The sequence below is a fragment of the Sander vitreus genome, chromosome 5 (genome assembly GCF_031162955.1).
Source record: "Sander vitreus isolate 19-12246 chromosome 5, sanVit1, whole genome shotgun sequence".
Lineage (NCBI taxonomy): Eukaryota > Metazoa > Chordata > Actinopteri > Perciformes > Percidae > Sander > Sander vitreus.
This window is the reverse complement of record NC_135859.1, coordinates 31569678-31594480: the sequence shown is the minus strand read 5'-3', so window position 1 is coordinate 31594480 and position 24803 is coordinate 31569678. Positions and strand designations below refer to the sequence as shown.

The following is a 24803-nucleotide window of genomic DNA, read 5'->3' as shown; positions in this document are numbered from 1 at the left end:
CACACACACAGCTGGCAGACGAGTGCTAATTTTAGCTTTTAATTAGATTCCCTGCCTCTTGAATTCATCTCAGGATTGCGATTAAGGACAATGCTGCATGTGCTAATGGGAGCGGGGGGGAAAAGTGGCGGTGGATTTTATGTTTGTTTAATGACGCTTCACAGCTTAGCGCGCTGACAGATAGCAGATCAGAAAAACCTCAGCAATTTCCCCCTTACATGAGTGATTTTCTCAATTAGCATAGTTGAAGTGTGCAGCGAGGGGAGGAGGAGTGTGTGTGTGTGTGTGTGTGTGTGTGTGTGTGTGTGTGTGCATATTGAGTGTGTTTTTGTCACTTTCTTTAGTGAGCGTGTAGTAATCACGTGTGTCGGCATGTGTTCATACTGTATGCATGTTATGTAGGCTACAGTGGGTTTGCATGCAAGACTGTACATGTAAATCTCCACACACTGATTCAATTTCAAAGCTTTTCATTTCAGAGTTTCCAACAGGATTAATGAGAGAACAATCTCATAGTTTTCACAACCTCTAATTACCCCATACTGTCGATCCATCGAGGCTCAGGCTTATAAATATGTTCAGTTCGGCGCCAGAATGAGTCGAAAAACAGAAATGAAATGATTGAGATGTGATCATTGTTATTGGTGTGTATGACTGCAGGAGGGAAAAACAGAGAGAAGGGAAAGACAAAGAGGAAGATTGTAATAATGGAAAGAAGGATACAGCAGCCTCTTTAAATGTTGTCAATGAGCAACTAGCATCTATCCATCACGGCTGCAGTGAACAGCAAGGCAAACAGGTGAGAGGAGAAAGAGGAAAGGACGAGATCAGGGGGGAAAATGTACAATTAACTTTTTTTTTTTTTACGTTAAAAAATATTCATGTAAGACGGTGGTTCACGTTTATGTTGTGTTTAAACCCACTACCGCTAGATGGCTATGCTGAGACTCACCACTAGTGTCCTTGCCTAGCAGTGCCTAGCAGTGTCTGACTTTTTGCTAGAAGCTAACAATGTAGCTATGGCTAAACTTTGGCCTACTTTAGCATGTAAAAATGTTCTCACTAAAAACCTGTAAACCACAATCCCAAACTGGCAGTTTGATTTTCTGTGTACTGAATTGTTTACCTAAAGTAAAAAATTCTTTGACTTTTATGAACATCCTGTCTTTTTTTAAATAATAGTTTTTCTGAAATTATACTTAAAAAAAATCCCAGTATATCGCCTTACGCACAGTATCGGAATATATTGCAACATATTGAATCGTGACCCATGTATGGTGATACGTATCGTATCGCCAGATTCTTGCCAATACACAGCCCTAGTTACACAGAGGCAAACACAACTCAACTTACGGAAACACACGCAAATAGACAAAACACAAGCAAATTAAGAAAACATCTTCATTAATTTGACAACACATGCGCATTTAGTAAACGTGCTGCAAATACACACAACACAACCAAATACACAAACGCTGCAAATACAGAAACGATGCAAGAAGAAAAGCACACAAACTCCGAAAACAGAAATACATTAGATTAGATACATTTTTCTGTTTGTTCGTCTCACTTGAGTCCATTTAGTGGACTGAAAAAGACATTGATTTTATTATTCTAGTAGCAAAACAGTTAAATTCTCATGTGAAATGTATAGGCTATAATAAAAGATTACAGCACGGAAAATATCGCGACATGCTGTATCAATTTGTCCGCCACCCCTAATTAATGCATCGATAATTCAATAATATAATATAGGCTATATTATTCTGAATTGGCCCAGTCTTTTAACTCCAATACTTTTTTACATTCACTTATATAAAAATGTGACTGAATGGCTTTTCCGGAATATTTCTACACTATGGTACTGCTTCTTTTACTTAAATAAAAGGTCTGAGTACTTTTTCCATATAGGTCATGTATTATCCAAGTGGGATTAAGCCTTTCTCTCTCCTTGCACATTATTTTTGTTTAGTTTTTGTCGTTGTTTTCATCTCTTATGATAAGGCGTAGTAACTTGCATCGGAAACATCTAACTGTGGATGATCATCAAAGTTATTAAAAAGCAACGAAAAGCAACAGATCAGCAACATCACTAAATAAAAACATCTGGTAATCATCATCATATTATTGAACATCATTTCTGAGGAAATCATAACCCGAATAATAAGGAAATACAGAATGACCTAATTAAGAAAGAAATTAGAATAAAGTATACACAAAGTCTCTATTCTACTAGGGTTGCACAATTAATCGCAATTTTATCAAAATCGCAATATACTATAGTGCAAAAAGGGGGGGGGCAATATTTGGTAAAGGCAAATGTGTCAAACCATTTTGAATTAAGTATGCTATTGTGTTTCTGTGGAGAAATCCCAGACTACAAATCCTGTCCTACAGACTAAAGAAAAAAATCTTTTTTTGGTACAGATCCTCGCAAAAAGAGCAGCATGACGAGCCAAGAATAACAGCTGTACACACACCTGTAACAACCAACCAGCATCCAACACACAGTTAGCTCAGTGTAAACAACTCAACAGCAAGCATCCTGGCATCGTTAGAAACACTGCGACAGTCACACTTACCTGTACAGGTGTCCGAAAGGTGTCCGAAAGGTGCTCTGTAGCGAAGTATCAGCTCCATAAATCCGCTTTGTGAAACAGACGCCTGTTATGTTACGTTATTTATCTCTTCTACTACTCCTTTTTTTTTTCTTTTTTTTTTTTTTCACTCAGTTTCGGTGTTTTCTTCGTGTCCATTTCACGTTTTGTTTGTGTTGTTTTCTTGTCAATCTTCCGGCTTCTGAACTGGTTGCAGTTCCACTCTTGATCCATATAGGGGGCGCTCACAGGCGAGTGCAGAACCAATGGGACTCTATGGAGCCATACCCCCTTAAAATCCCCTTTTCTTAGGATATATTTTTTTTGTCTAGTAATTTGAATGTTGCATTCAAAAGGGGAGGCTAAGAAAATACACACTGCTGGGTGTTTTTTAAAGTGGCTTTTTTTGTTCTAAAAAGCCTTTTAAAATGTCAATGACGTCATACACATATACGGCCAGAGATACTGCTTTACGGCAAGCTCTGAGTCACTTCCTTTGTTCTCTCGAAGCATCGACAACACAGCTGACAGGTTAGCCTCTCCCTGTTAATACACGTGCTAGAAAGAGGTTTGCTAATGTTTTAAAGAGCACGCTGAAATTTTCACTCTGACATTCTGGTTCTGCTTTGGATGCCGTCAAGCGGGATCTCCGGTCGTAATCAGTCCTTCACTGACCAATCAGCATTCATTAGCAAAATGCTAGCGTGTTGTGGGCAACAACGACTCAACCTGTAAGATATCGAAAGGACACAAGTACTCGTTCATTCAACTTTTGACCTATAATCCATGTTGAACTTGCAAAAACTACAATCAAATCTGAGATTTCTCAAAGACAATCAGGTGAAAAAGACAAATTTAGCCGTCTAGCTCCATAGAGTCCCATTCATTTAGCACTCACCCCCAGTGGTACTCTGGTGGAACTGCAACCAAATTCGGTACAATGGGGCTTAATAGGGAGTGAAATGGCTTTCCGTAGACGGGCTTTGGACGCACTTTCTTCTTCTTCTTCTTTGAGTTTTAATGGCGGTTGGCAAAGCAGCTTCCGCCACCTACTGGACTGGAGTGTAGAGCAGTAAATTGGCAGGGTGAAAAAAAATTCTCTCTATTATTCCTGTTACTCATAAGTAAATAATTAGAAGACTGCCTACATTCCATGCTGTCTTTTCTATCAGATTCCCCAATGTAGGCCCAATAATGTGTTTTTCATCAATTAGTCTTGATATCAACTCCTTTTTTTCTTCATCATACCTGTTGCAATCTCTCATTAGGTCAACATGTTTGACAGTTTTATTCAATTTCATAGCATTTCATTTCATTCATAGCATTTCATAGCATTTGAAAAAGAAAATTTATAAAAGAACGTTTAAAAAAAAGTGACAAAAATGTTGGGGAAAGCTTCAAAAACATGGGGAAAAAAACATACAAAAACGTCAAAAGGTGCAGAAAAAAACGTTTGGGAAAAAGTGACAAAAACTTTGAAAAAAGTGACAAAAACTTTGAAAAAAGTGACAAAAACAAAAGTGTCGAAAAAGACGTCCAAAACATTGAAAAAGTGTTTAAACTTTGACCCAGAAAAACAAAAAGTTGCATGGTTGTCGGGAAGACAACACAAGGGTTAATATTTATTTTGTGGTTTGTTTTGGCACTTTTCTTTGTGGCCTGTCGTTCATTTGTGTACTGCTGCGTGATGAAAAAGTCAAAATTCCAATTTGTCCAATAGTAATTATACCCAAATACAAATGGCATTCCCATCTGCTTCAGCTGTACTTTGTGTTTAGTGCAAATTAGCTAATGTTAGCATGCTACATAGACAACTTCATGTTATATTATATGTGTAGTCTCCTGACGCAGACCTCCAGCAGTCATCAGCTTCGTTCCACCAGGAGGCTTCCTTACCAGCAGGTTCTAAGGGTTCGCACTGAGCTGGGGAAAAAAACCTTCTCCTACTTTGCTCCCTGGACTTGGAATAATATGCCGAGTATACCACGTTTTAATAATCTAGTTCCCTTGGAAAAGTGTAAATCCATTATAAAGGTCCATGTCACTGAAAAATGCAACTGCGTTATTTGAGCCGGATTTAGTACCTTCCTTGTGTGTTTGATGATTCTATTTTCTGTTTGTTGTGTTTTATTTCTATTTAAGCTGTAAGTGGTGTGCTGTCTAGGCAAGGTCTCCCTTGGGAAAGAAGTTTCCATCTCAAGGAACTTCCTGGTTAAATAAAAGAATTAAAAAAAATAAAATAAAATAACTGCAACATGCATGGTTCGACTCCTGGTCAGGGGACCCTTGTTGCATACCCTTCTCTCTCCTCATGTTTCCTGTCCGTCTATCTACACTGACTGTGAAATAAGGGCCACAAAATAATCTCTCTAAAAAAGGATTAGTGTGGATTTGGGACACACGCCGCCACTTTTGTTAAAAGTTGAATAAAGTATCATCCTGACGGGAGACATTCTTTCTCAGCTGATCCACTTATGAAACTTGGCCTCAGACTGAACTTAACTAGAATGAACAAACTGCCTGTTTTTACACAATCCGTTAAATCTGAGTAAACAAAGCTGCAGAGAAATGAGGTCTCCTTGTATACATCATATTCTTCATCATGTTTTATGTCCAATCTTTATATATTTAGTCTGACTGATGTATATTATTTCCATTCCACATTATTTCTACTTGACTGATGGATTCCATAACAGATACCTTTGTTAGCGAGAATCCACGGGGACTTCTCCAAACCAAAATCAACTTTTTAGATACAGAATAAATAGAGTGAAAATAATTTTTGGTTTTAAATAGTCATCTCTGAACCATTAATGCTTGTACTGATATAATGATTGTCTTATGTGTCTGTATCCAGTGTGTTGACTTTGACTGTGAGGGGTAATTTAAATCGAGGGATTGTGAGGACATGTCAAACAGTGTCAGGTTGACCAAGACTGCAGCCAGAAATATATATTTAAGGTCAGGCAACTGAACAACCTCCACTCATCTTAAAGAAATAGTTCAGGCTGTACAGTGTACCATGTTTCCCCCAAGTGCCAAACCTGGGGTGGATCCCAAGTCTCTTATTTGATATATCATCACTCCTCGCTTCCTCGCTTGAACCGGAAATTGATTTGGTCCTCCTGTGTGAAGGCCGCCTCAAAGCTCTTGTTCCTGCCCCGAGGAGCGAACATCGAGGAGGGATCTCTGAGGAGCTATGAGCGAGGATACACGAGAGCAGCCTTCCCGGAAGCCGTGCAGTTGAAAGGGTTGCTTACTCCGCCCATACAGCCGACGAATTCACGTGACGTCTCAGAGGAAAGGACATCTCATCCCTTTAAAAATGTTCTTGTTTCCTCTCTCCTCGCATGATTTCCTCATCTTGCTCCCATGCTTCCTGGATGGGACGGACTAAGATTCAAGGAAGGGAAGCAAGTGAAGGAAATGTGGATGCAATTTAAGGACCTCACATTGCCAGACCTTCCTTCACAGCACTGCAGAGGAGGGTCTGGCTAGTCCACTCAGCATTCCGGGATGGGAGAAAAACGCATTCCCTCGGGAAGGAACTTGATTTGTGTACGTTCAAAGCTCGTTTTAGTCAACAGAAAACTCAGATTGGACAGATAGTCTAGCTAGCTGTCTGGATTTACCCTGCAGAGATCTGAGGAGCAGTTAACCATAGTCCTCAGAAAGGAAAAGTGTGGTACTGTACAACCCAGCCGTACATCCAGTGGAATTTCTGGCAGCACCTGAACAATCCTAGAAGTGGAACGTCACCGATATAGACTACCCCAGGAGTGACAGGGTGTTTTCAATCTCCACCCCTTCTCCGTGGAACTCAATCAATCACTAATCACATCAAAACTGCCCCCACACTGTCAGCATTCAAAAAGGACCTCAACACACACCTTTTCAGTTTTGCATTCCCCAGCATATCCCCCCACCCCCTATGTTTTTATCTGGCTCGCAATCTTACTCTTACAGTCTTTATTAAAATGTTTACAGCTCGTTTTTATTTGTATCCTATGTAAAGCGTCTTTGAGGACTTTGAGGAAAAGCGCTGTATAAATCTGATGTATTATTATGTATTTATGTAGAAACATAAAGTAGCAGAACATTTCACCACGGCATCTTGTGAGTTCATCTGAAGACCAAATTAGTCGGAGAAACTGTAATTTGTGGTTGTTGTTTTATTTGCCGAAGTTTAAACCGAACCAATGAGATCTTTTCTGCCTCAGAGAAACATTTTTGTGACTAAAACCTCCGTCAGTGCAGAGAAGCCACACAACAGCACACACAATGTAAGTGCTGTTTGACTCCTGAGACTCACGTGTGTGTTTGTGATAAACAAGTTCAGTCCAGCAGAGACAATACACACTTTTTATAGATGCACTGACGGATCTCTCCATCCACCCGTTTAATCTCTCCACTGCACCGTGTGCATCCATCCAACAACACATCTGCCAACGTGCATCAGATCATCCATTTCCCTCTACTTCCATTAGATAATCCATCCACTGTGGCCTTCAACCCCACTTCCACTCCACATGCATCCATCCACGACCTGCAGGTTAACACTGTCAGCATACAGAATAAGATAATACAGCCGTAAGTGATTTATATTCAGCTGCACAGGCTCTTTGGAAACATACTCACTGTCTGATGTACAATATATGAGAAGAAAAACACACTCAGTCTTAAAATATATATATATCTTCAGGAAAGATATAGGCTCATCTAATTTACTGGAAGCCAACCCCCCTTGCAGTGATAGTTAATTCCAAATAAGATTAAATTAAAAAGACACATAATAGATTAGCCAGCAGTGGGTCTTGTTCAAACTCCAGTGAACTAAAGCAGCACTGGGGGTGTCAGTGGATGAGTAATGGGAGGAAACAGGGATGTCTGCAACCTTTAAAAAAGTTGTGGGGAGCTATTTCAGGCCGGGAGTTGTTTAACAAAGAGCCCTTATTTTGTTCAAATGGACCATTTATAAAAACAATGGCCACAGTCTGGAGCCAGATTTTGGGAAGGTGAAGGTCTGAGAGTGCTCGTAAATGTCAAATAGGCCACCTGAAGAATGGCCCGGGGTGCAAACTGCTAATATTTATCCAACTATTATTGTAGTGGATGTGACAGAGGAAGAGTTGGGCTGTGTAAAGGCTGATGGGTGCAGCGATTTGTTGACACTAAACTACATTTTTATGTGAAATATATTTATTTTATTAGCATAAATCCAAAGGCCAACTCCAATCAGAGACTAGATTTGATCATGTTCAGAAATGTATTGTTGGTTTTTCAGCTTACAGAACATGCTATTGTGTGTTAATGCCTCACTAATAATACAATAAACTAATATACTATGAAAAGGACCATTCTGCATTGTACCTTTAAATATAGTTACAGTAAATGAGTATATTTCTCTGCTTTTACTTGAGTAAATTGTGAAGACTGCACAATATATTTTTTTTAAAGTGTATTATTACCTTTGCCAAGTAAAGAATCTGGATCCCTTCTTTCTAAACGTGTTTTTGAGTACATTTCTTGAGTTCAGGATTAAACAACTTCAGGTCAATGAGAAGATTGTCATTTTTGTTCTTATCAAGTATATTTTATTAGAAGATAAATGTATAAATTCCTCATTTGACTGATTTGGGCCACAAATTGTATAATAATATTTTTGTATAACTGGAACACAAAGACTGTTTCATACACAGCAGGTATTACAGTTCATGTTTGATCTCCTCCTTCTCCTGCTTTCAAACTGAAAACATATGATAAATGAATCTTATCTTTGTCTGGAGACATATATGTACTTATTTTGGATAATCTTCTCTTTTCACAGCCAGAGCAGCTGCTCGATGTCTCTGAAGCTAAAACTTCAAAAGTCCTGCTGAATAATCCCCCAAACTGAAGCTCCAACACCAGACACCATTCAGGGAGTTTACCCCCATTTGTTATCAATGAAACAAGTAAACTTTAGGCACATGGCACAATGGGAAACACAATAATCCACTTAACAATACGAAAAGGTCTAAAGGAATAGTTTAATATGTTAAAATATATAAAATAATACATAAGTTTATTCCATTTTCTTGCCCAGAGTGAAATCAGAAGATTGGTGTAGTCTTGAAACTACAGCCACTAGTCAGTTAACTTAGCATAAAATCTGGAAACGGGGTTTTTTTTTTTTTAACAAGGTGAAACAACTATTTGAGGTTTTAGATGATGGTTTGTGCTGGAAGGATTCTTTTTTTTTTTAAGATTCTTTTTTGGGCTTTTCCGCCTTGATTCGATAGGACAGCTGGGTGAGAAAGGGGAGAGAGTGATATTAAGTAGACAAAAAAAACAAGGCTGCACAATTGCCCCATTAGGTCACATTGCAGCTTGGTTTGCACCGGCCCGGTACTTAAGTAAAGGATCTGAATACTTCTTGCAGTTTATCTATCCACCCAGCACTTCTGTGCAGTGTCTCCGGCTGAGAATAGATGTTGGTTTTGGTCTGTGTACAGGCACGATGGTACCACACCTCGCAACTTCACTGTGGCGACTTTGATCCGGCACCCAACTTTTATTTAGCAAGAAATAGTTCCAACACAAAACTCCCCATAAAGCCACAAACTGTTTCTACATTTCGGTTTGTGTGCGGATTAAAGAAACGACCTGCAACATGTAACTGCAATCAGGGGGTATTAGTGGTTTTTTATGTGCACCACGAGTTGTTAAAATCAGGTATTCAACACAGTGAAAGTGAGGAACGAAACTCTTCATGTTTCCAGACGATATGACAGATGTAAGCACATTCCTGGCAGGAGAAACCTTTTGTCTGAGCATGTTAGTAATGTAAAGAATGACATTTCTGCCCTGTAAAAAGCCAAAACGCTGCTTAAAAGGAGTGGAACTGAGAAACATGGCTTATATGTTTACTGAGCAGCTAAATGACCTGACAGATGATGATGATGAAAATGCAAGCTGGCAAAAGTTATTGTATTATTTTTTTTTTGCTTTGTAAGGCAGATTTAACATCAAAACACAGTTAGTGAGTCAGTGAGAGGGGGAGTCCCTGCTCTCCTCTCACAGCTCTCCGTTAGCGCAGGCCTCCGTGGACGTCATCCTGGCAGGTCTGAAGCCGCTGTACTGTCCGTCCACGCTCGGGTACTCCTCCCTGACTCTTCGCACGCAGCAGCTGGGGATGGCAGGGTGGGTGTCGTTAGGTGGGACCCCAAACCTCCAGCTGATGTACTGACTGTAGGCACAGTGACGCAGGGCGCTGGTCTGGCATCGCACAGCGGGTGGACACAGAGGGTCCCGGAACAGGAGGACGGCCTCCAGCAGGGGGCGACACAACACAAGCTGCTCGAACAGAGGAGACGAGGTGATGCAGGCGCCGACGCTCCGCCGGCAGCACAGCTCCTCATGGGGGAGGGAAGAGGGAGTGCAGCAGTCACACTTACACCAGGCTGGGCGCTGAGGTTTGGAGTGGGGGTTAGGTTTATGGTCGAGGGGAGGCGGAGCGTCGTGATCCACGCCGTCACCCGGCTGGAGCAGACAGAGGACGGCCCTCAGGTGTCCCGTGTCCTCCTGTCAGGACAAGAATATATCAAGTCAATCAAGTCAATGACAAGATTCATCCAGGATGTAATTCAACTTTTTACACAATTCGATTCACCTAAATTACAAAACACATTTACTCACTTACCTCGAGTGGTTTAGAGATACAGTATAGATTCTGCCTCAACCACACATTAAAGTAATAATCTTGAAGATTTTCATTTAAATAAATGACTGTTAAGTCACTGAGTCAACGCCAAATGAGGTAACACAATGGTGATTGAGCCTTTGGCGCACTGATGAAAGCCTTTGCATTTACCAAATTTTGAACTTGGTGTCTGTGGCGAAATTTTCAGAAAAAAAAAAAAAAGAAAAAAAATCACAAGCCGCTCACAGTTAGTGACGCGTTTCCATCACCTGGCAGTGGTTGGTCTGCCAGAGAGGGTAGGCAGAGCTAACGCAACAGACTCGGGCTTCAACTCACTCAAGTGTGAAGCAGCGTAAGTTTCTTCCCCCCCCGTCTCTGCTAGCATTGAAAGTAAAAACTGTTACTACGGCTGAACAAACAACGACAATTGGGATGACTACAGAAGATGACACTTCAAAAACAAGTAAAAGTGAGATTGGGGCGCCTGGTTAGCACACCTGGTAGAGCAGGCGCCCATGTATAGAGGTTTGCTCCTCGACGCAGCAGCCGCGGGGTCGACTCCGAGCTGCGGCCCTTTGCTGCACGTCATTCCCCCCCCCCCTCTCTCTCTCTCCCATTTAAAGTCTAAGCTGTCCTATACAAATACAGGCCTAAAATGCTAACAAAATCATCTTAAAAAAACGGAGATCTTCAAGATTTTAACGTAAAAAACTGCATTTCAAATTTAGATAGCAGTCATTCAACAATAATCCAAACTTTGACACTCTTCGGGCACTAATAACGGTAACAAAGTATCAACTCCAAAGTTTTGATGGGTTGTCAAACTGAAAATCCACTTTCTGATTTGCATCGAGTTTGTGTTGGTGAAACAAACCAGGCGCCAAAACAGCCCCCCCAGCAGCTTATTTCACTTTAAATGTAAAGTCTAGAATAGCTTAATGCTAACCTATTGCATGAATATCCATCCTGGGAGAGGGATCCCTTCTCAGTTGCTCAATCTGAGGTTTCTTCCAATTCTCTCTGGGTTGTTTTGAGTTTGACCTTATCTGAATCAAGGGTTTAAGGAGAGAGAGTGATAAAGCCCCTTGAGGCAAATTTGTGATTTGTGATATTGGGCTAAATACATTTAAATAAAATTGACTTTGAATCTACAAAACTACAATAATGCTTCATATCTGGTTCCAGACAAAGTTCCCAGAGACTCATCGCTCATGAATTCCAACCTGTTGATGCTTCAACCCTGAAGGTTTCAATTTCTTTGAAGCTAATGTTTTGGAGCAACAGATAGATTTTAGGTCTCAGTTTCATCAGTAATAAAAGACCATTTCTACATGCTGTTTCTCTGATCTTTCCTCTCTGCGGCAGGTTTACCTTGTATGGCTGAACAGACATCGGTTTGAGGTCTTGTAAACTTTTCTTCTGTGATCTCTTCACCAGTCGAATGTTGTTCTCATCGACGTAGGATACGCAGAGGATGCACTGCGACACACACACACACACAGTCATGTCACACCATAAGATCACGCCCATGGGAAAAGTTATAATACTGTATTAAAGTACAAAATGTTTGACTATAGGTTTACAGCTACAGTACATTCTATCAAACCGTTCATCACCTTGCGTTTGTCTTGGACTGACTCCACTTTCTTCTCGGAGTAGTTTTGTCCAACCTCTGCAGAATAACAGCTGGTTCCTATCAGCCAGTCGATCATCATGGTCGTCTGAGGGAAAAGAAAAAAAAATTGAGTTTCACACTTCATCTACAACACACTACAAGACACCGATTTGTCAACATACCTGTGATTTGTGTTTAACACCAAACATGGCTTGATTTTACTGAAATTGATTAAATCTGGGAAGAGTATTTTCACTTTTCGGGTCTTAAATTACAGAAAGTTTGAATTTTTGAGACTCTTTTGAGACAGCATTTTGGCTTACTCTTTACTCGAAGGTATCTACATAAGAGTGACATGACACTGTCATAAACAAGTCAAACGTTTATGACATAACGCTTCTGTCATTAAGTGTCATTCAGTTTTTGTCATGACAAGTTAGGGTTAAGGTTAGAATTCATGTGTCATGACAATGTCATGTCACTCTTATGTAGATACCTTCAAGTAAAGTGGTACCGCATTTTGATTAAAGTCTGAAGTGTCTTAAGCTGAAGTTCCTCTAACAGATGCCAGCTTTTCTGTCCAGACAAAAGGGAGACTTTGGCCAATCTCAGGTTATTTTAGACAGATTTGGTTCCTATTGGCTGTTCTACAAATGTAGATGTGCGTGCACATCCCTTCAGATCGTGAAAGCCTGATTTAAAGGTGGCAAATCCTGCAGAAAAAAAGTTGTTTGTGAAGCGGCGTACTGTTTTTTCCCCCCGTCTCTGCTAGCATTGAAAGTAAACTGTTACTACGGCCGAACAAACAATGACAATAGTGATGACTACAGAAGATGACACTTCAAAAACAAGTAAAAGTGAGATTGAAAAACACACCTGGAATTACCACCAAGGTTTAAAATAGCTATGTGCTGTATGTTAGTTTTTTGACTTGTCTGACATGGTTACTGCTTGCTCATCCAGCCTAAGCTTCACGCAGGCTCTGCCCCTGCTTCGACATAGATACCACTCTCATACAAGAGGGAGATCATTCCTCTCATCTAACTCATCATTAGAAAGCATATATTTCTCAAAATGCTGAATTATTTCTAATTATTAATCGTTTGTTTGGTTCTTATTCATTGTACTGCCTGCTGTGTAAAAGGGGTTTAAGTGAAACAGACAGTGGTGAGAAGTCAAACTCCCGACCGCAAAACATCCTTGTCAGTTACATCATAGACACTTCCTCCATGATTTCCTAACATGGTTTCACTCTTATGATTCATCGCTGTGAAGATTATGCACCAAAGTCCACAGGGGAATCACATTTCATGGAGCAACCTGTTGCCTCCTGCAGCTTTCAGCATATTTAGTAGGGGTGGGAATCACCAGAGGCCTCATGATACGATATCATCACTACTACTACTACTGTCATGATACGATATTATTGCGATTTTAAACATATTGCAATATTTTGTCATATATTGCAATGTATTACCTTTTTTCCCAAATTCAAATTATTTCCCCAAAAAGAAACTTGTCAACATCTGTTTTATCTAAAATGATAAATGTATCCGTTTGTTTATCTCACTTCAATTTTATTGCTGCAAAATGGGATTGTCAAGCAGCCAACCTGACCAACACATATATAATAATAGATCGATACTTGGCATCTATGTATCGACACAGTATTGCCACGGAAAGTATTGTGATACTATGCTGTATAGATTTTTTTTTCCCCCACCCCTAATGTTTGGCCTTTAGCTTTTCTTCTGTAGTGATTCATTCAGTTAGTCCAGATGCAGCCACCATTTAACATCCCACTCTTGTACACTCCAACACTGACTGCCATTGTGTTCAGTACTAAGGGAGGATAAATGCATGAATGGACACTGTTGTGGCGGCAGCTGAACCCTGTGTGGTCTCTCACCAGAGCGTAGTACGACAGCGTTGATCCGATGTAGATGATGAGGTGAATGAAGCTAAACTTTCCCGCCTGCAAAACAGATCAAACGGTCACTTGTTTGTTTTTCTAACTCCTCCAGATGTATAAAAACACTGATGTCAACAGTTCCTGTGTGCAAAGAAGGCAAGGACAAATAGAGTTGATGATAAAGTTATGGCATCTTGGACAATTACCTCTCAAACACAACACAAATAAATGCCCAAACTAGGAAATATAAAGTTTCACAAATAAAAACATAATAATTGTTTTAAATGTTAAGTTTAAAGATATTAATTCTAAAAAAACAAACCCACCTGTCCGAACACCATGACATCAAACCTGATCCCAAATGCTTTGTACAGCGTTCGCTCCTCTACTCCGTTCACTGTGTTGTACTTTGCATATCTGATCAGACGACAGCAGAAATGATAAAAATAAAAAAGAAACATTGCAGCACACAGTGAAGCATGAAGCAGGATTGTTTACCCCAAATCTGAAATCAAACGAGATGTGCCAGTTGGGATGTAATCTATCAAGCTGCCTTCGGTTTATAACTTGCACAAGCCTTCGTAACCTATATGAAATGGATCGATGCACTTTACAGTATTTTAGGAGATATGTTCAGTATGTTTACTGGGTAAATTACTGCAGTAAATATCCAGTTTACTGCAGTAGCTATAACACTAGATCAGAGAAATTCTCATTATGGTCCCAATAGTCTCGCTTTGACTAGCCAGACCCTTCCCTGCAGCGCCGTGGAGGAAGGTCTGGCTGGTCCACACAGCGTTCCTGGGATGGGAGAAAAAACATGTTCTGGTTTATTGGCATTTCTTTAAACCAATCACAATCGCCATCGGCAGCACTAAGCACCGGACGGAGCCCCGGTGCCGCTGCAAAATAGCCTAGGGAAGGAACTTGTTTTGGTGGAACATGTTTACATTCAAAGGTTGTTTTAGTCGTGCAACAGAAAACTCAGATTGGACAGATAGTCTAGCTAGCTGTCTGGATTTACCCTGCAGAGATCTGAGGAGCAGTTAACCATAGTCCTCAGAAATCCACTGGAGTTTAAAATTACAACAAAGAAAGCGGAAGGTAACGGACATCCGGCCAAAAAGAGGGACAAACCGGCTGAATTTCCTGCGGCACCTGAACAACCCGGAAGTGGAACGTTGCGGATATTAGACTAGAGTCCCAATCATCCGAACATAGCTGGGTAAATCGGCCTTTTGCTTTCACGCCCGCAAGTTTAGAAGGAGCTGCAAGGAATCTTTACCCTCTCTTGACAAGTTTAAAATTACTTCAAAGTCCGTTTTTACAGAACAATGTTATTGCTTTTAACAGGTGCCATTATTTGCCACGATTCTTTTAGCCTCCGATTCCTGTATCTTGTGTGTCTGTTGTTACATTTTGGTATGTTTTTTTGAAGTGTAATCTGTCCCCTGATCGGTTTGTACTTGCATATGAAAATTGTATTCTGCTGCCTATCTTGAACAGGGCTCCCTGGCCATAAATGTTGTTTCCAATCCAACAAAAAAACAAATGGGGAAATCCTGAAGCCTAAAATTGTTTTCATGTAAATTCATGGACATAAAAAACACGGACAAATGTAAGTTATGGACCATTACACTATCAGCACAAACTGTTTTTAAACTCTCTCTCTTAAAAGTCTTTCTAAAAAGAATCAAATTTCCTATAGTGGTTGTGATGACTGTAAAGTTGACCTTTGACCCTGGCTCACTCACCTGAAGTTGAGGCCGGGATACAGCGTCTTGTTGCTCTCTTTCTCGTCCAGCCGTATGAAGGAGTATTTGGGAAGGCAGCGCTGCATGAGCCGGTCCAGGTTGCAGTCCCAATTGATCAGTATGCCGATGACGCCCCCCTGTGGTCAACACAGGAAGTGGGGGTTTTTAACCACAAAACCTCCCCGACCATGAAGGAGTCATTCCATGTTCCAGATTTGAGTAAACTCAATGTTTAACTCACATGGGCCAATGTTCTGCATTTACTTTTGATACTTTTCGTACATTTTGCTGATAATACTTATGTACTTCTAGTTCTAGGTCTGGGTACTGAATTCAATACCCAATTTCAATCCCTAAGGAGTAAATCTCGTCAGCATCAGTGAGCCAATAAGCATGCAGCATGCGTCTACCGAGATCTAATAATGCTGCCGATTGGCTGTCTAACGTTACAGGTCATAGAGGCAGGCAGGAAAAACTCTACATTACACAGAGACGAGGCTCGCATAGTAGGAGCTGAAAAATAAATAACCAAAGATTTGTGCCATAATGTGTAATGTTGTAATTTCTTTTTGTTTTATAAAATTGGTTTCTAAAAAAGTATCGTTTAGGAACCGGTATCAAAGTCATGGTATTGGTATCAGTATCGAAATGTTTTAAACGACACCCAGCCCCATTTACTTCAGTAACATTTCCAATGCAGGATTTTTACTTGTAATGGAGTATTTGTACAGTGTGGTATAGTATCTGAATACTTCTTCCACTGCTGGTCTTTGCTCAAACTGAGTGCGTACCCTCAATTTACTCACATCAAAAATATAGTATAAAAGCTTGTTTTCAGCATTAAATGTATCCCATAAATCACCGCAGCACAAGCTTACACAGACCAGACTCTGTTTCTGTAGAAAGAAGTCCTTCCTACAGATGCAAGATGTTGAAATTTTATAACTGAAGTTTGTGAATCTTTTACTTTTTTCTTGTTTTTTTACAAAAGATAGCTGAACACTGGGGAGCTCTGCATATTTTTGAGTCACTCCTGTCTATAAACAGGTCTTAAAAGCCTTATTTTCTTAAAATGTGAATAAAATCTGCCAATGCAGTAAGAGTATTTCAACTTGGTTCCAACAGAAATCCACTTCTCTTTAGAAGTTTTTTTTACATTTAACAACGTTTAAAAGGTTTGTCTTGAAACAAAAATGAATAAGGGAGGCAGCTGCACTGCAATCAGAGGATTTCACAAAATACTTGAAACAAGTGGATTTTTTACATGGAGGATGAACTATTCTGACAGCACAGGTATTTATTTATCAGTTGTTTTAAGAAAATAATGCGTAAAACGTAAAAGAAACATGACCTAATTACTAATTATGATAACAAAAAATAGGAATTCTTGGGAAAAGCTCAATGATCTGTTAGGCACATATGTATTTTTACTATTACACTGACAACGCCGACTTTCCACTTTAATCTACACAAACTAAAGAAGGTTTGAGGCAACACTACCTTTTTTTGGTAGTTTCATTTCAACTTAACTTGATCTCTTGCTGAGGACAACGTACGCTCACTGAAGGAAACCCAAAAAAAGAGTCAGTAGAATTGACGAAGTTAAATTGAATGCACCATTAGTTTAACAAGGTGACATGAATGCACCATGGAGCCCACATGCTTTTTCTTTACATAACTAATTCACAGGGTAGGCAAAATGTTGCCACAACAGTGACTTCAGGGAGGCAGGAGGATTTCTCAGTTCAGTTTTTTTCTTCGCAGACTCCTGTAGTGGCTATGTTGTCTGGAAAAGTCAAGCTGCAGGCTACCGGCAAGATAACATTACTGTCTTAGTAAAATGTTCTCAAAACTGATCGGAACTGTGGCTACAACTACGAAAATATAACCCAGGTTGCAAGAAAAATAAATGTTGCTTTCACTGCAGAAACATTTGAACATTTTAACCTCACCTCTATGGCCATTTCAGTGAAGTTCTCGCCGGCCTCTCGAACAACGTCTCCCAGTCTGAAGATGGGACACAGCAAGTCTTTTCCTCTGCGACAGCTCCTCAGGTAGGCATCATTCATCTCTGGGAGAATGTTTCTTCTGTCGAACAAAATAGACTCAAATATTCACAGAAAATCTGAGTTCCTCTCCCACTGAAGGCACTGACTGGTGGTGGACTCAATGTGTCCTAAAGACCAGCAGAGGGTTTCAGTGTCAAATGACACTAAATGTTTCATTGGCTTTTTTTATTTGATAATAAAATCATGCAGGCAAATACTTGAAGGATATGCAAAGTATTTCGCTCATTTTCACCATGATAAAATGCAAACGATAATATGCAAGTGATATGACAAAACATGGTGAACCAATAATAAAACCCCAAAGAGAGAAGAAAACTACTACTTTGTTGACGTGCCGACAGACTGATTTTTCAGATTTTTTGAATCCCAGAAAACTACATTGCCACAGATGTGAAACTTGTTGCCGCACAAACACAGCTGTGGCTGCACTGCATAAAGTTAGAAAAATATTTCAAACCCCATCAGTCAAAAATAATTCTCACCGGATGAAGTTGAATGCAGGGAATCTGATGTTGTTTTTGATGAGGACTGTGAAGTTCTCAGCTGCTGCCAGCAGAGCGGGCCTGTATCGTAAAAAAGATACAACAAGAAGTTCAGACAATGCAATGCGATTAGTCAACTAGACATTTAGAACAGGCTCAAATATGCATGATAGCACACCATGCTCAGGAAAGCAAATATTTGAGTTACAACATAATCTATATCCATGACATTCCATTTCTAGGATTGCTTCGTTGCCCCCCGAAATTCCGCCGGATTTCACTCATTTAGGCCGGATGTCCGTTGCTTTGGGCTTTCTTTGTGTTGGCATTTCAAACTCCGGTGGATTTCTGAGGACTATGGTTAACTGCTCCTCAGATCTCTGCAGGGTAAAGCCAGACAGCTAGCTAGACTATCTGTCCAATCTGAGTTTTCTGTTGCACGACTAAAACAACCTTTGACCGTACACGTTCCACCAAAACAAGTTCCTTCTCGAGACTAGTTACAACACATTTGAGCTAGCAAATCAGTTTTGTGTTGATATGTGCAGTATTTATTCAGTTTGGGAAATCCTACGATCTTCACAAAGCTAACATTAGCTCAATTTGGCTGGCTGACTCAGCAGGGACTATAAATCCTGTTTGTTTTTGTTTATTCCCGAGCAAACTGCCCCAAAAAAAAAGAAAAAAAAGTTTGATTCCATCTTTTATTTTGTTGGTAACCGTTAGTATAATCGCAATATTATACTCGAGGTGTGCTTTAAACGTCATTACTGGCACTTCAGTGATGGTTGCAGACATCAGCGCAATGACGTTAAAGCACACCCTCCTGTGTAATAACGCTTAATTATACATGTAAGTCAATACAGTACATTTTAATGAGACTCAAACTGTGGATGCAAGTCCAATATTCTCTCCCTTTTAGCTCCGTTTTTGGTCTTCACCAACTCCTAATATGTCTCTTTAGCTGCTAAATGTTTTAAGTTTTCACCAGCTAGTCTCTAACTGTGGCTGTCTGCGGTTTGCTGCTGAGCAGGTAGTGTACGGTGGCTTTAAAAAGCACTATTTGCAAACAAGTTCAACTTAAAGATGATGATATGTCAATGTGTTCACAACTTAATTCTGCTGCCCCCAAGTGGCCAGAAAAATCAGTTGTTGCAGGTTTAAGTTAAAACATGTTGGTGCCTCAAAATTAAATGTTGTGCAACTTAAATTCCTGCTGAGTGAGAGGTTACGTGACAAAGAAATAAATGTCTGACAACAAAATAGTAATAGACTTTACCTCGGAGGGTTCGTCCTGGTTTCGACTGGACACCACGCAGAGACCTCACAGGTTTTCCTCAACACGTCAAACTTCACACATGAGCCTGTCCTAATCCCTGCAGAAAGAAAACAAACAGTCCTGCATTTAAACTCGCCTGATTCTGTCACAACGGAGTTTGAAAAGTCGCAGGTTTGATTTCTGCAGCAGCTGATGTGAGGTGACAACAGCGTCAACTGTAACTCAAATCTAGACTAGTAGCAGAGAGCTAAGAGCTTTTGGCTGAAGCTAAAACTTCAACACATGAATGACACATTCCTCTGCTTCTTGTGGAAACAGGTGTCAACTAAGGACAAGGTAGGTGTTGCTGTAGTGAGTCTATCCAAAACCGATAAACTGAAGAAGAAAAATACATTTTTAAAGATAATTTTTTGGGCTTTTTTGCCTTTAATTCAAAAGGACAGCTATAGGGAGAGAGAGAGGGGACGACTTGCAGCAAAGGGCTGCGGGTTGGAATTGAACTAGGGCCACTGCGGTAAGGACTGAGCCTTGGTGAACCAGGTGACCTGTATCACAATAAAGTCAGTAAAGCTTCCAAAAAAAAAGCTTGAGGTATGGAAGTAATCTGGTTACAGATCTGCTGCGTACAGTATACAAGGATTTACAGTAACCAGGTAACTATAAATAGGCCTACATGTAAACCTGTTTTTTTGTGTGCGTGTAAATGTACTGAAGGAGAAGTGAGCGTACCGTGGCTCTGCTGATCCCAGCCTCCTTTCTCACAGTCCTTATCTGTGCGACACAATTTGCCTTTAAGGGGAACCTGGAATATAAACACTGCTGCATAATAAGAAAGGTTTGCCAACTTTACATCTGAGTCAAGGTACCATTAGCAGCACTGAAACATTATACCAGTTTAATAGATAAACGAATATTAATGATGATGATGGAGCACCTCTGGGCATTTCCCCTGCTTCTGATCCTTCGTCACGATGACATTGGTCACCACAAAGAAGGAGTTCTTGTCCTGAAAACAAAATTACATTATTTTCTGTTGTCCTCTTGGCTAAATACCCAAAACCCAGAGGACTGAGGCTACCTGTGGGGGTCCACTGTAGTCCACCACATCCCAGACCTCATCCCCGACCCCAGGCAGCTGGGTCTGAGCTATACCCTTCACCTTGGTGGTGACAGAGCTCACCACCAGGTCAAACTGCTGGTAACTCCTGTTCCACAGCAACATCATGCTGCAAAATAAAAAACACACAAAAACTGACTTTTAAATGCAGATCACACAGATTTTACACATAAAGGACATGGCATTTTTGCTTAAAATGTGTCTTAAATTATTCATTTATTCTCAAAATAGTTTCCGGTTAACTTTCTGTCAATCGGCTAATCAAGAAACCGACTGATCGTTGCAGCTCTGGAACCTCTGCCGCTTTACCGTTTGGTTTTAAATCTGTCTATGTTTACATCCTTGCAGTGACTCTTTACACCGTTTGTCTTGTTTTTGCACTAATTTTGTCTTTGTATTGACTGCCTTGTTAAAAGGTGCAGTAGGTAAGACTTATAAAACTAACTTTCTGTCATATTTGTTGAAAATGACCCTATGTTCCAGTAGAACTACATGAAGCAGGTCATTTAAAAAAAAAAAAAAAAAATCCAGCTCCTCTGGCAGCTTCCTCTACAGCAAAAATCCACCGCTCCCTGTTCAGATGCACCAATCAGAGCCGGGGGGGGGGGCTTAGGAAGAGAGACTGAGAAGTTACTATCCTGGAGCTTCACAATCCTACCTACAGCACCTTTAAATGTTGCACCACTGCCACCAGAGAAACCTTTCATCTTCAGGTCCCCATGGGAATACCTTATTAATAGAACCATTACCGTTGTTACAAACACATCTTAAACTTAAATCTTAAGGTCACCATTGAGCATTTTAAAAATTAGATTTAGAAAAAGGATTCGGTTCATAAGGTCACAGTGAAGTGGGCACTACAGGAATATTACTGGGTTCCTTATAAAATGTACCAACAAAAAATACTCAGTGTTGTATGGGAAATGGGTATAAAAGTAGCTTCAGTAAAGAAATACCGGAAATGATATAAAATGCAACTTTTTTTCCTTTTTTTTTTTTTTTTTTTTTTTAATTCTTTACTGTATAATAGGGTACCTATTATAGGGTTAGGTATAATCCAAACAATCAAGGCACAATGTGTTTGTACATTTGTCCAAAAAAAATTGTTGACAGCTTTGAGGTAGAGACATACAACACAACATAACAAATAAAGAAAATAAATATACTTGGGGTCTTTTTAGTCAAGTAGGGAATGTAAGTATAAAATGCAACTAAGTAGCCCATAGACGGGCAGTTGTTCCTACAAAATAAAATACTGTTTAATGTATTTTTCTGTTACATATCCACAAGAGGCGGTTTAATTTCATTCAAACACTAATAAATAGCATTAATTATCAGTTGATGTGTTTATGGTTACACTCTTCCTCTCTGGATGATTATGGCAGCCGGTAGTAAAACGGTTTGAGCATAATGGACTTGTGGTGAATCATTGTAGGAAGCAGCAGCAGCAGCAGAGTGTGCAGCCGCTCCCCGAGCATGCCGCAACTGCGGGGGCAGAAATATTTCACGTTGTGTTCAGGTTCACTCACCAGATAAACAGCAGAATGGCTGCGTTCATGCTCCACTTGAGAGAGCCAAGCCGGACGCTCTGGATCCGGACCAGCTTGTTGGTTTCATACTGACACAGAACTCCGCAGCACGGCATGCTGCTGCTGCTGGGGTTTGGGTATTTCTGTGTGATTTCTTTAGTGGAGGAGGAATCTCTGACTCATTTCTTGACTCTTCTTCCTGTGTGCACGGTCACATGTCCAGATTCCTGCAGCTGCTCTCACTCTCAACGCAATCACTGCAGCCGCAACATCCACTCAATCTCAAACTGACCATAAGGTCTACATAACAGCCAAATAATTTTGTAAAATGAGTTATATGAGTTATACTCCTTTCAGTGTTGTCGAAGCTACGTTGAAAGCAGAGCTTTGCAAACTAAAGCTAAAGCTACTTAGAAATTTACAATGCACATGTGATACGAAAGTATAAAAAAAAAAAAATAGAACAAAAAAGTCAAATGGCAGAAAAAAGTGCCACTCAATTGAGTTAATTGTAAAAGGTGCAGTCAGACAGCTGCCTTCCAGAAACCTGGGTAGGCTACTGCACCAGGCAGGATGACTCAGTTAGTCAGGTATAAAATAGCATTAAGCAATTTCTCTCAACACTAATACTGACTAATTGAAACCAAATATGTTGGTAGAGTATGTAGGGTTTAGTTTACAAATTCAGATTCAAAACTTTGAAAACTAAAGCCACATTTTTTTTCCACAGGTGACATTCCAGCTTCCTGGATTAGCCTAGGCTACCCCTTAAACTTAAACCTGTCCTAAACAAAAGTATTGCCTTACCAAAGCATTGCCTGGGCTTCATGCTTTCACAGCAGTCAGGATGAAAAGGTATACAGGGTTTAATTACAGTAGAGAAAAGCAATAGTAAATTAAAGAAATAAAAAGCATTTATTTGGGGTGGAAGAAGCTCAGTCGGTACTGTTTTATTCTTAAATCAAGTTTGCAGTTGCCATCAGAACAGAGACAAATCAGATGAGAATAAAAAAAATAAAAATACAAGATGTTGATAAAATACTACTTTGATGTACAGAATGTAGTGCTGAAACGATAAGTCGAAAACTATTTTTGTAATCAATTAACCATATAAGTTATTTATGAAAGGAAATTGCAAAGATTCTCAGCTTCTAGCTTCTCCAATATGAGGATTTTCTGCTTTTCTCGGTTTTAGATCTTTGTAAATATTACAAAGATCTAAAACCTTTGTAATATTTACAAAAATCTAAAACCGAGAAAAGCAGAAAATCCTCATATATATATATATATATATATATGCATTTTCGCCAATTGCACTGCGCAGTTTTCACTATTTTTTGACTTCTTACAGACTATTCAATGAATTGATTCATCAAAAAAGTAATGCTAAGATTAGCTACAGCCATAAAAAGGGGACTAGCAGAAAATGAAAAGTTTTCAGAGCGAGCGAGGATCACAACACATAGCTAAAACCATGCAGTAGATGGCAGTGTTTGCCTCACCGTGTGTGCACAGATGAACATACTGAAAAACAAATGAATATAGAATAAATAGAAAATTCTGAATATCTTTCCATGATATAAACATGATAGAACATTTCTGGTTTGGAAACAAAATAAATAAATAAATTCTGGTATTCCATTTGTCCTTTTTTCAGATTTCCTTTGAGATAAAGAGCCTCTTGTTCTCAGCAGGAACAGTGCTGAATTGAGAAAACAATGACAGCCTCAGTCTCTGCAGCAGTTGGAGCTGTGCAGAGCTGGAATGTCACCGGCAACATTTTCTCAAGTGCTTGACTTCACAGTTTTTGGTAAACTTGTACTTCACTTGAGTATTTCCATAATATGCAACTTAATACTTCTACTCCACCACATTCCAGAGGGAAATATTAAATATTGCAGTTTTTTCTCCACTATATTTATTTGACATTAGTAGACAATAATTACTTTCCAGATTGATTTTACATGCTTCATGTTAATTCAATTCAATTCAATTCTATTTATAGTATAAAATCATAACAAGAGTTATCTAAAGAAACTTTACAGATAGAGTAGGTCTAGACCACACTCTATAATTTACAAAGACCCAACAATTCTAAAACTTCCTTTTAGGAAGACACCTCGGACAGACCCAGACTCTTGGTAGGTGGTGTCTGACGGTGCCGGTTGGGGGTGCATGAACAGTGGCAATAACAGTCACAATAAAGATAATGGAACTATGACTAGAAATAGTAGTCATAGTAGTTCATGGCATAGCAGGGCACTGCAGGGCGTTACAGGATGTAGCATGGCACTGCAGGGCACTGCAGGGCACCGCAGAGCGTAGCAGGGTGTAGCAGGACCACGGCGACAGCTGCAACCATGATTTTGGTGCCACCCTAATCCAAGGAAACATGCTGGGCGAAAACAAAAAACATAAGGACTCCGGGGAATAAGTTGCCCAGAGCTAGGTTAGTAACAAGCATTTCTGGGACATGGATGCACACAAATTGAAAGAGAGAGGAGAGAGGAGCTCAGTGTGTCAAAGTAAGTCCCCTGGTAGTCTAAAACTATAACAGCATAGCTAAGAGCTGCAGAGAAGCACAGACAGGGAGGGGGTGCTCCGTGACTGTGGCAACACACCCTTCCTCGCCGGTCTACGCGAATGCTGCAACTCCTCACTCCCTAACTATAAGCTTTATCAAAGAGGAGAGTTTTAAGATTACTCTTAAATGTGGAGACGGTGTCTGCCCCCCGAACCCAGACTGGGAGCTGGTTCCACAGGAGAAG

At 40.0% G+C, this 24803-nt stretch overlaps 1 protein-coding gene across 2 annotated transcripts; it reads right to left on the bottom strand.

Moving 5' to 3' along the window:
* Positions 1-8608: 8608 nt before the first annotated feature.
* Positions 8609-22225, bottom strand: p2rx7 (purinergic receptor P2X, ligand-gated ion channel, 7). Of its 2 annotated transcripts, XM_078251484.1 has the most exons (14): positions 22036-22225; positions 20468-20615; positions 20324-20395; positions 20119-20191; positions 19390-19486; positions 18111-18191; positions 17512-17647; positions 15560-15696; positions 14132-14222; positions 13803-13868; positions 11895-11999; positions 11650-11757; positions 11225-11324; positions 10013-10160 (listed from the first exon to the last, which is right to left on the bottom strand). In XM_078251484.1, exons 1-14 carry the CDS (start codon positions 22149-22151, stop codon positions 10111-10113), a joined length of 1380 nt encoding a protein of 459 aa, XP_078107610.1. In that variant the 5' UTR covers positions 22152-22225; the 3' UTR covers positions 10013-10110. The 2 variants fall into 2 exon arrangements, with proteins under 2 accessions (XP_078107609.1, XP_078107610.1); XM_078251483.1 differs by lacking the exon at positions 11225-11324 and having other exon boundaries at positions 8609-10160; positions 22036-22224.
* Between the last annotated feature and the right edge of the window lie 2578 nt (positions 22226-24803).